Below are 12,569 nucleotides of genomic sequence, written 5' to 3' on the forward strand. Positions count from 1 at the left end.
TACTGATGTTAAATTCAATTCCATTCAAAAGAGTGAAAAATTTGTGAGTCAAATGATATAAACAAAATCAAGGAGGAACAGTCTTTGATGCTTTAAAGAGGACAGTCTCATTAACTTTGTGCCAACACAATTTGCTTATAAATATCCAGGACAGAAAACTATACCTGCAGATTAAAAAGTTGGTTTGAGACACTTCCATAAAATTTATGCATAATAAGCAATGACCATATCTAAATCAAATTACTGTACAATTTGAGAGCACCAGACAGCCACCAGTACCTTTACTCCAAAGGTCTGCACAAAGCTTTTCCACAGTAAACTCACACTCCACTGGTCCTTAGTGACCATGTGAACTCAGTGGTCCAGTCTCCAAACACCCACAAGCCTGTTGCATGTCATTAACTAGAAACACATTCTTTACAGGAACTGGTGATAGGCTGAAATAGAAAATTCCTTTTCCAGCCCTTCTCTGCAGGACACAAGGACCCTGAACCAATTGTAATCAATTCCCTGATCTCTGTTTCTGCTCTGTAGCAGGAAAACAATTATTCTCCATTTGGAGTTTTAGCACAAATTTCTCAACCAACTTTTCCACACTTGTCCTATCCCTTCCTTCCCCCTTTTCCTGCATACTCTTGGCAATTAAGGATGCTGAAATGTCAAAGTAACATATGTTTGATAATGAGGTCTAGATCTAATTTGTCAAGGTACTTTAGCTGTCTAATGATGCAAAGATGAGCCTACTGAGATTTTCAAGCCGTCAGATTTTGATACCCTCCTTAAGTAAAATTAAATACTTGGATATTTCTGAAAACTCCAGTAAACACGTATTTAAAAAAAACAATTTACTATGTAGGCATAAAAACAACTTTAATTTTTTAAAATTAGATTAAACCAGTCAACTCCACACTAAGATGAAAACCTACTGTTAACAACCTTAAATCTCTATCTTCCTTCACATTATAAGGACTCAAGATTCACATGCAAGAATGTATGTCCTGTTTAAAACAAATTACGTAATTATGTTTGAGCAACATTTGTTTGAGCAACATTCGGTCAGTTTTCTGATATTATTATTTACTCCAACAAGACTTGAACTGGGACTACTAAAAGTGAAATACTGCCCAGAAGAAATTAGTACAGCATATACTACAATTATTTACTCAATAACAGGTCAAATAATTACCATTTACCACCTGCACAGAAGGTAAATAATGAATCTCCTATTTTTGTTAAATCCCTAAAGATATTATAAAATATTTATATTGACATGCTTTCAGGCTGTTTTGGACAAGAGGCATTAATCTGAGCTGAATCTTCTGGACACACACTGTAACACAACAAAAATATCACAAATGAGCCATGGTTCACTTCTGATTATCTCCCTGCTAGCCCAGGAAAAAACTACTTTACTTTTTAAGGGTTTGAAAGAATTTTTGTAAGAAACAAGAAAAATGATATGCAGCTAGTCCTGTTTTATTTATAAAGCATGGAGGCAAAGAGTGGGGAAATAACTTGTTATCCATTAGATCAAGGAAAGGGCCAGGAACAGCATCCAGATTTCCTGAGCACTGAGAGACATGTCAGCAGGATACATCCTTCATCTTCATAGCTATGACCTTGGAGGAAGGGAAGGGGAAGGAAATTTGGATGAACTAATTCAGGTCTATTCTGTAACATGAATGACTGAAGCCAAGCATTCCCAAAGAAAGAGCTCTAACAAGGAACTTAAGAGATTTTGGTGACACTTTTCATGGCCTGAGCTGGGGCTAACAGCCCTGATGATTACTTGATAAGACTACTCTCCTTGAACCTGGGATAAGGTTGCATGTTCTCAGTCAGGCATTAGTATTTTCTTATCAAATTAAGGGACCTTTCATCTGATAGCTTTACAACACAAGTGTGCAGCCCACACTGGCTGCATCCATCACTCTGAATAGACCAGTGCACATGGCAGCAGCTCTGAAAGATGAGACAACACCTAATCGGCCCCAGTGCAGCCAGCACTTACACTGCTCAGATTGTTCAGCCACAAGTCCCTTTCTACATATCTGACAGATAGCACAGCAAATGTGATAACAACTGAATTGCACCTTGTGATACTTTGGCACATATAGAAGACATGAAAACCAGTTCTGACCTTTCCACTGTTGCGAAGAACATACTTCTAAACAAGTGCTATTTAAAAACAGCACAGTTTCTGATCAGAAACATCATGTCATCTGTTTTAGTTTAGCATCAGACATTCAAATTACACTTCCTAATCATGTTATGTCCTCTGTAAAAAATTACAGCCTTGCTGAAATGAAATTAGTTCACCTAATAAGGCTGCAGGGATTCTGTATGGCTCCTCACCACAGTCTGATTTTCTGCTTATGGAAGTATATTCTCATGGATAGATCACCACATTCTGGAACTTTGGCTGCTGTGCTTCTTTCCCTCACTAGCTGAAAGGGTCAGCTTCTCATGTTTCATTTTCCCCACCTATAAAATAGACAACTTTCCTTTCACAGATTATTGCTATTAAAGCACGTGCAATTCTGAGTAGTGTGACTGGCTTACACATGAAGGCTGGATATAAATCATATCTCTTGGCAAACACTCAAGGAATTTAGAGAGCTCTTCCACAAAATCACTGCAGAATCCACTGCATAAGAATGACCCTCTGTCTATCAGAGTGTGTGGATTTGATTTATAGGTAGCCTGGTTTTCCTTCATTCCCAATCAATTGGAAATAAAATTAATTGTTTCTCTAGGTACTTCTGCAATTTGTTGAGCTTTACCTATATAAATAATCATAGCCCAAAGGGCAAAGTGTGGTCTGTATGGGTAGGAAGTCTGCTACTGTGAAACAAACAGGCCAAAAATCTTCACACACATTGATCAAACTGTGTATTAGAGATGGCAGGAATTTACTGGAAACCATATGCAGGAGCTGCAATATATTTTACCAGCTGTCACCTTGCCTGAGGGTCAAGGGAACAAGTCCCAGCAGAAGCTGTTGGAGTTCAGGACCATTTTTTCCCTCCCTTCAAGGCCAATACCCAAGTCAGACATGAGTGGAATCTCTAAGTGGCTATCAGAGTGCAGGTGCTGTGTCCCCTTGGGGAAGGAGGGCAGGACGTGGCTGACTCACTCCTGTCAGACCAGGGAGGATGCACTGGGGATGACTCTGAGGTCACAGCCACTTGAAAGACACTCTTCACATTCTCAGGCATTAGCCTGGTGCTGGGATGGAGCACACATCTGAGCCAGGCACTGCTCCCAGTGAGCCAGAACCTCTTCAGAGCTCCATGCAAAGACACCAGCTCAGGCCTGAAAGTGCAAACACCATTCTCTAGCTGCACAACACCTCAAGCTCATTAATTCTAATTCCAAATTAGTTACAGTTTCACTCAGGTTATGTTGCTGGAGAGCAGAATGCCCAAGAATGGTTGTCCATTCCTATGAATGCAATAGGCAGCTTGTTTCACCCTGGCTGGGGATTCTTTCTGATCTTAGGGTAAGGTTTTTATCTTGACTGTGTATCTAGAAAATCCTTGGCTCCACAAGTTCTCAGGAGAGATTTTGGACTTTTTCTGCATTATCACTCTAGTCAAGCTGAATTTTTAAATGAAATTAGAATTTTACATTAAATGCCCCTACCTGGTCCAGGATATGTTCCCAGAGATCTTCTGCATCTCACCAAGTATGGCCAGCAAGAGAGATGACTTACCACAGCCCACCTGTCCTACAATCATTGTTAGCTGGCCTGTGAGGGTGGAAGGTGTATATATATAAGGTTATGATTTACCAAATAACTATGGAAAGATATCTTATTCTGTTAATCTGATGTAATTCTGTACCTTGAGGGATTCGGATATCAATATTGGACAATGCTGGAGGACCTTCAGGTGTCCAAGTGAAAAATCCATTTGTGATCTATAACAATATGGAGGGAAAAGATAAACAGAAACCCAGATTTAGAGTTCAGTTTTTCCCTCCCAATATCAGAGACACTTCTTTTTTCATTGCACTGAGCATGGGAACAGAGATAGCCTTTGCCCAATGCAGGAAATGGATCTTCAAGTGACTGACTTTGTAAAGGACTGTACTTTGATGGGCAGAAACCTCTGAACTCAAACAACAGAACTCAAACATTAGACTATTAGAAAATTATTGAGAATTCATAAGGACAAAAAAGTTGCCATTTAGTGTTTCTCTTGTTCTGTTGTCTGTAAGGTGGGTACATGTAATAAGTGAAATGACTATAACACAATTAGATTACATTCATGCCCAGTTTGCTCTCTGCAGAGCCCTGAATGTCACTTGAGACACAGTGCAGCTCACACAGCAATTACACCACCCAAACTCCAAGCAGACCTGCAGAACCTTCCATGAAATTAGATGTTGCTGCCCATTACAGAATTTTCCTTTGTATTTCTGACATGATTCTCAGATAATCTAGGTTTTACTAGATACAAAAATACTTTCATTGAAAAAGACTAAAACCAGGAAACAAAGCCTGTTCAGACTTTAAATGTAGATTTCAACGGATACTACGAGAAACAAGGAATGGGAGACAACTTTAAACAGCCTGCATTTATACAGGACCCTCTTCTTTCACTACTTCAGAGCCACTAAAGCCTTCAAAGCCTTTCAGCAATGCAAGGTATAACAATTTTGCATCTAAGAAGAGTGGAAGGGACACTTTTATCAAACCCTTGAGAAAAGCTGATACTCCTATCTTGAGCAAAAGCGAGCATGGTGTTCCTCCCTCTGGATTACAAAGGCAGTCAGAGGATCCTCTCTGAACTAATGCTCCTTCCTGGGCAATGAGCTGCAGACAGGCAGCACCTGCACAAATTCCCTGACCCAGGGCTGCTGGTGACAGTGGTGTCAGCAGATGGAGCCAAAAATTATCCCTGGGTCTGGCTTTCTGTTCAAGCCTTACAGAGGTTACTGCACTGGCCTCACCTTTGTGACACTGTTGGCACTCCAGGCAGTCTTTTGACCCAACACTGCCCCAAAACCCTCTTTCAAATATTCCTCGTATTTTCCTGGAAGTCTGTTCAAGAAGGATCCTGCACCAATTCAGCATGTATAAAAAAAAACCTGAAAGCATTACCTAATTACCTAAGTAGGACAGTTGTCCTACTTAGTCCCACGAAACTGAATTATTCATCCTCTTTTGCTGGAAATGCAAATGTATTAGCAGGCTCCCTAAATAAACAGCTTCATTACCATAACAACCATCAGGATTTTTATTACTTCTGGCCATTTCCACAACAAATCAAGAGCATCAGTCTTCAAAGTGAGTAATTGTAATTTTTTTCTTCAGACAAGTTAGGTCTTTGGGAATTAGTTTTTAATTTCATCTGGGGAAAGGCTACTAGGAATTCCAAAATAGGAAGACCCATGATGACATTATTTTGGGAACATTTAGAAAAAACTCTTTTCGATTTTCTTCATCCTATTATTCTATACAGACCCTGGAACTGGAAGAAAGAGTCTGGCATACATAAAAGGTTGGGTCAGATGATCTTTTGAGGTTCCTTCCAACCTTGACTGTTCTGAGTTAAAAATTTTGGACCTGAGAACAGGGCTAATGACTGAAACACTTGAAATAGCAAATGGCTGGGTGAAATCTGAAGGAATAATTGCACCTAATCACAACCTAGATATTAGTAGTTAATTCTTAAAAAGGAAGACAGATACAAGAAAGGTGGAGGTTAATTTCTGACAAGCGCACAAGTGTCTGACAGTTCACACCAAATGCTGTGTCTTGAACTTGAAACTGCCATTGGAGTACAAAAGTGACTATTAGTGAGCTAATATAAGTGTTATTAGAGTGACCTTCATATCACCTTTACACAAAAATCATCTGCTTCTGTGATGTTAATGGGTCTTCTCATGTGAGAGCTGTAATTGTTCCAGTCCTCCCTGGCAGGCCTCTTGCGGTTCACAACCTTGAGTGGCTGTGCAAAATCAGAGAGACAGAAATAAGCACTAATTGGTGGCAGCATCAGCAAAACGTCCCAAACTCTAGCAACCATAGTGTGAATGATACAGTTCAGGGTATTAAAATAGAGGTTTTGCAATTGCAAGAAATAATCAGTAGGAAATGGAGAAGTGAAAAATTTATTCTGGGTAGAAACGACTGCAGCCACTTCACAGGCAATGAGACAGCTTTGCTCACCACTGCTTGGTACTTGCTGTGATTATCTGCACTTCTTAGCTCTGAAGATTTATCATGCTCTTCTCCAATTTCTTCACTTGACAGGAATTCACTCAATTTCTGCACACTGAAAGGGAAAAAAACCCACAATGACATCTCAACCTTGGAAGCAAAACTTTTGTTCAGTGCAATGTTTATTACAGAGCATCCCTTCTTGAACTTCACCTGCTGTCTGCTGCACAGTTTGTTCTTGTTTGGTTACAGGTGTATGAAACCATGCAATGGGAAGTTACTCAAGGAAGCTTTCAAAATCTGTCCTGTTGCCTATTAACAGTGATATTTTAACAGTTTGTGCAGATGTTCCTCAAGTCGTGTCTCTTTTGACACCACCAGAGAGATCTCACAAAAAGGTTTTTTCAGGCATTTGGTGAGACACAGAAGGGCTAAAACAGTGGCTTGTTTTGAAACCACTGACCCAGTTTTGGTCATTTATGAATTTTATAGAATTTTAGTCATTTATGCTGATCAAGTTGGCCCAGCCAGTCCTACTGAACAGTCTTATAAAAGCTGTACACTGTGAGCCAAATTCAACCATCTGTGGTGAAATATGATGTGCATAAGGTAACTAGATAAAGGAATACACCACAACAGAATAGTGTTCAACAGATGAGATATAAAAGGAATCCTGACAAGCAGCAACAAAGAAGAAGGCATAAAATTTTCACTAGCTGCTTTAAGATTTAATTAGCTAAGAGATAATGTGCCTTTATTAAGACATTTAACAGATCAGGGCATTAATTTTATCTCTGTACCTGACTTTATAAAATGTATGTTTAATCTACTCACAGGAACAGCAAATGAAATTTGTGAAAGAATTGGATTGAATCATGAACTCAACATCAAAGGAGCTCAATTAGCTGGAAATAAGTCTTCAAAATTATAAAGTGCCAGAAGGCCTAAAAATAAATTTATGGATAAGAGCTGTAAAAAATTGATTTCAATGTTTAGCCTTAGGCTCACTAGGGAGAAAGAGGAAAAACAATGCCACTGAAGCATTGTGATACGTGGTGATCTGTTAGGATGCCAATCTTATAAAATAAGAATTCACCTGCCAAGATTTATTTTGCATTTCACTACCAGGGATTTCTTCTTTAGGAGGAGACTTAGTTTCTTCTAAGAACCTTATGAGATCCCCCACTGATGCTAAAACATTGCTGGATCCAGGCATTGCAGAACTGCCTGAGGCAGACTCCCTGCACAGCTAACACTTGCCCTGCAAGCAGAGATCAAAGTCACCCTGGGACTCTCTAGGAGAGAACTGGTTCTAGAGCTTTTCTGTCAACCTGCCTGATTGCTAGTGGCAGCTGGGGACTGAGATCAGTGGATGTCTTAGTGGATTCAGTGGAGGGAATTTAGCTAGAGGAGGTACTACAATCTAAACAACAAAAAGGGGGAGAAAAACGATTTGGGATGTGACAAGAGGAATAATAATTAATTCAGGATCAATTTTTGATCCCTTAATGGGAAGGTCTTTTATCTCAAAGGAAGTTATTAGAAGCTCCATTGCTAGAAATATTGATATCTATTTGCACAAAGCTCTGGAAAACAGGGCTAGGAATCTTACCCTTTTTGTTCAGTGAACCAAATATTTAAAAGAAAATTTCAAAAGTCTTTCAGTGGACCAAATGATGGTTTAGATGCTGCCTATATGGATTTGATATGCAGCTGCACCTATATTATCTGCATGACAATGACATTGATATTTGAGAAACTGCTGTGAAGATAGAAGGAACAGACAGAGAAGTCCCCCATGTATCTGCTCCAGGGTCTAGAGGGGCAGGAAGAGAAGACAAACATACTCAGACCATGCACATCCAAACAAGAGTATGTCTCTATTAAGCCATACAACAATTTGATTTTATTCTCTAGTTGTGTATCCAGGTGTCTGTACTCTCTGCAAACCCCTACCTAATGGTCTGCATAACTCTGGAATTACTTCTCTTGAGGCAATTATTGAAGAAACACAGCAGAGTTGTGAGAAAATTTTGTGTTAGAGGCAACAGCTCTTACTTAGGATGCCAGACTGTTCTGAACTCTTAAAGAACAGAAAAAGGACGTTCTCTAAAGAGCTCTTGATGACAGCACAATTTGAGTATTCCAATATCTCCAGAGGGGAACTTATTTTAATCAATATGTCCACAGAAAGGACATATTGATCAAAACACGGTTATTTGCACAGCTGACTGGAAGATGGTTTGATATTAAACCCAGTAAGAAACATAATACCACTCTTGCTGCTTAACCTTTCCTGATTGAAAATGGTACACTGCACTCTGTGTCCCTGAAGACTCACATTGAAGAAATGCATCAATTGGCTCCTCAGTTTTAGTTTTCAGTGGCAGAAACACTCCACACATTAAAAAAACTCCAAAATACCACTGTACAAAGAGGTACCAGATTTGTCCCCTTCCTAAAGACTTTGAACAGTTGCCCCTCTCAGAAGCAGACACCCAAGCCCGTAACTTGAAACATTTTCAGGGGTCCTCCATGGAACAGAAGATTTAAATCTGTCAGTCACACAGTGGTTCTGAGTATGTCAATGCCCATCCATGGGGATGCTTTGCAATTGGGCAATGTGTAACAATTAAAGATACTGACAAGGTTATTGATCAATATTATTGTCCTTGATAGCATCAGGCATCAAAGACTGTAGCCAACACTAATAGAGCAGGGTTTGTGAAGTGCCTGGGAAGCTAAGCCAGTAACACTCTCTTATTGTCCTTTATCCAGCAGTGAAACCAGCATGTAATCTTCTGCATCACTTAGTCCCTTTCTGTCACTCCAGCAGAAGCTGTCTTTGCACACATGCTAAAACCAGTTAGACTATCACAGCCTAAAAAAGCTGAAATACAGATTGGCCAAGTTAGGTCACCTTTGCCTGTAAAAGCAGGAAGGTGTAACAGTAGTACACAGTTGCAGCAAGCAAACAGGCATGGCAGAACTGACTGTGCTCAACTGGTGCAAACTCAACTGTATGCTTTTTAACATTTACTAATGTATTTCAGCAACCATATCTTTGTATGGCTTGAAAATATCTGGCACATGCTTCCTCTGAAGGGTGAGGCACTCTAGAGAGAGCAGCACTACCAGCACTATGGAGCAATGCACTCTGGAACACTACCTGAGTGATACAGAGAGCCAGCAAGGATGATGTCAGCTTTGTTACAGAGCTTGATTCTTGTCTACACCACAAATGACAGGGCAACAGCCTGCCAACAAGAAGATATCTGCAGAATAACCCATGAAGAACTCCCAGCTAGCAACAATTAATACTTGGCTGATACTAATCACTCTCAAATTGTTCCTGTGGCATTAGCAGGCACAATTCATTTGCAAAGAAATCCTTAGACAAGCCAAAATAAATGCCTGCTGGCAATAGGCAGTGTCAGTGTGGGCTCCCAGGCACTTTGCTGGCTGTAATCTTTGCATGAAAATTTGCCATGGCTCTAGGGACTACCACAGTGGCTGCAAAACATTTCCTGCCAGCTGCTGATGCTCTCAGATTTCACACTTCTTAGGAGAGAGGACACAGCTGTGACTTTGCACTGTCAGGGAATTTTCAAACACTGAAGGCAATCTCAGCCTTGTGCTGTAGTCTCCTTTCCATCTCCAAAGCAACACAAAGGCAATTAAGCAAGAGGTGGTGGCCAATACCTGTCCTATAGCTTAAATAACCTTGTCAGAAAGTTTCATTGGAGGTCATAAAGTTGTCCTAATAAAGAAGGAAGCCCAAAGTCTGTTTCCTCTATCAGTCAGGTAGAGTTGCACTGCACATGAAAAAGCATTAGGAGGTTTTTACACTGGTCTGTTGATACTCAAAATCCCCAGTGAAACAGCAATTCTACTGGTTGTTATTTGGTGAGCTCTTGATTACTCAAACTAACATGTTCATCAGAAAGTTAAACTTCATCAAGGCTGGATTACACATTTAGTTGTTAACTTACTGTGACTATCAGAAGTGATTTTTAAGGTTTTTTGTTTGCTTGTTTCAGTCTAACTCTACCCCAACAGGCAAAACCAAGAGATATAGGCTGAAACACATGTCCTTCTGTTTACCCTTTTACCCTTCTACATGCTTGCTGGAGGGGAAAAAAAGTTGGAAAGCAGTTTACAAATAAATAATCACCACGCTATTTCTAAACTTGAAATTTTAAAATGAGCAATGGACACATTGTCAGAAACTGGGCAGGTGGTAGATATTAATTTTACAGTTCTTACCTTACTAATGCTTTGACAGTGGATCTAACCACACTTGAGAGCAGGAACAATGGAGACACCAGGATATGAAACAGGGAGAGGGAGGCAAATGCCACTGATGGGGAGAAGTCAGCCTTTCTTGTCAGATGAGCATGGACAACAAATGTCTACAAAGAGACAGACATCACCCTCAGTGCTTTGCCATAAAGAAGGAAACAGACTTCATATTTCACAAGCATTTCATTTATAGAATCTTAATTCATAATCTCTTAACAGTTTGGAGGAGTTCTGCGTGCTCTGGGCTGCTTCTGGTCCCAGAAAGCAAGTGGGCATTTTCCATTCTTTGCTAGAGAAACTGCAAATGTGCAGCAGGTTTGCATCCTGTTCTCCTCCTTCCCCAGTTCCACATCACTTATACTTGGAAATGCAGTCATAATTAACACTATTTACAAAGTCCATACTTACTATGAGCACAGCTGCAATTGGTATTGCTGCATTCATAAAGACTGTGAAGGAAAACACATTGGAGCATTTAGGAACAATTTTCATTCAGACATGCTAAATACTAAAATGCTACTAGCACTACTTTACAATGGTGTTTTCTATGCTCTTACCCTCCATGTCTGTCCCCTGTCCCCTCTATCACAACCTGAGGATATTATTTAATCATCACCTTTTCATTTTGACCTTCACTCAACTTTAGTTCATGTAAGTAAACTACACAGAGAAAGAATATAGACTCTAGAGCTAAAATAGAACTCAAGCATCAGTACAGGTGTAACAGAAAAAGGCTGGACAGTTCTTTTGAGTTTAAAATGCACCTGTCCTTTTCTTCTCTCAGATATAGCCATGTTCAAACAGTAAAAGTTCTCTCCAATTACTTAATCTGAAGTGTCATTGGCTACCCTGGTTGACAGTTTGGTCACCCTCTTCTCAGCATAAACCCCTGAAAGACTCTATATGGTGTCAGTGTCAGATATTTCTCTTGCCTATGTTTAGATGAATTTTAATGAACCCTCTAACATATTCCTAAAGTCTGTAGTCATGCTTACATAAAATAGCTGAGTTATTGCACATATTTCTAATTCATTGTTAGAGAGGAGAAATCAAAAATGTAAGTATATTAGAGTGTGTAATCACAAATTAAAAGCTTCAGCTTTGAAAGACTAACGTGTATTAAAGTCTAGAAATGCACAGTTTACACCTCATCCCTGGAAAAAAAACCCTACATATTTTTCTGACAAAAATATTCTTTCTGTGTTGGAACAAAAGGAGCCTCTCATGTCTATTTATTGGTTCTACTTTCTGACCAGTTTTCCCACTTTGTATCAATTCAAGGTAGGTACAAGCACAGAAATTGTCAAGAAGGGAAGCTTGCTGCCTGCAACTCTGTCCTTCTGAATGCCATTAAATCCCTGCCTTTGCAATGTGCTTTGAGACTGCTGCAGTACATGGGTTTGCTTTTAGGGAGCAAACTGCTGAGACAATCTAGCAAAGCTGATCAGCTTCTCAGAGATGGATCTTGCTCTACTCCTGTCCACAGTACAAGATCATACCTGTCAAATAGGAAGCTGGATGGAATGAATATCCTGGAGGTTTGGCAAAGCTGGCTGCAGTTAAGATAGCTAAACTATTTGGTGGCTCCCAAGAAGCTGAGCTGAATTTTGGTATTATATGAGAACGCCAGTACATACAAGGGACTTAAAACTTTGTTCAACCAAACAAATATGAACCATTAAAATTTGGGGGTTGCTTTCCTTTTTTAAAATCTTTTTTTCCATCTGTGTGAGTGTCCAGAATAATAAAATGTTATCTAAAATAACTATTTTGCAGCTAAGACTTTATGTTTAATAAGTTTTAGTCAAAAGGACTTTGTTACTGGAAAAAGGTGGACTAAGAATTGAGAAAAATGTTGAGTTGGTCTGGATATTTTAGTAACAGTAACCACTGTTATTTTCCTGTGAGAAAGCCTGGAGTTATTTTGCTTCTGAGAGATTAAGCAAAAAATCATAGAAGTAGGAAAACCACTCCTTGCTTTCTCTGTCTTTTCTGAATTTTAATGTACATTAAATCCTGTAAAGATTTCACCCTTTGATTCTGGTGGGGGCCTTTCATTAAAATACAGGAAGAGGCAATTTCTACAGTGGCTCTTTTA

The 12,569-nt window shown here is 39.5% G+C and overlaps 1 protein-coding gene across 2 annotated transcripts in view; it reads right to left on the minus strand.

Moving 5' to 3' along the window:
* The window catches only part of ABCC8 (ATP binding cassette subfamily C member 8), a 73,170-nt gene that overhangs the window by 32,653 nt on the left and 27,948 nt on the right, over window positions 1-12,569 (minus strand). For both annotated transcript variants that reach the window (XM_066551757.1, XM_066551758.1), the window contains exons 11-16: window positions 10,880-10,920; window positions 10,436-10,581; window positions 6,179-6,284; window positions 5,847-5,957; window positions 3,846-3,921; window positions 3,646-3,751 (exon numbers count right to left, since the gene is read on the minus strand). In XM_066551757.1, the coding sequence (XP_066407854.1) occupies window positions 3,646-3,751; window positions 3,846-3,921; window positions 5,847-5,957; window positions 6,179-6,284; window positions 10,436-10,581; window positions 10,880-10,920 (586 nt within the window). The remainder of the gene's footprint in view (window positions 1-3,645; window positions 3,752-3,845; window positions 3,922-5,846; window positions 5,958-6,178; window positions 6,285-10,435; window positions 10,582-10,879; window positions 10,921-12,569) is intronic.

The sequence above is a fragment of the Molothrus aeneus genome, chromosome 6, assembly GCF_037042795.1.
Source record: "Molothrus aeneus isolate 106 chromosome 6, BPBGC_Maene_1.0, whole genome shotgun sequence".
Lineage (NCBI taxonomy): Eukaryota > Metazoa > Chordata > Aves > Passeriformes > Icteridae > Molothrus > Molothrus aeneus.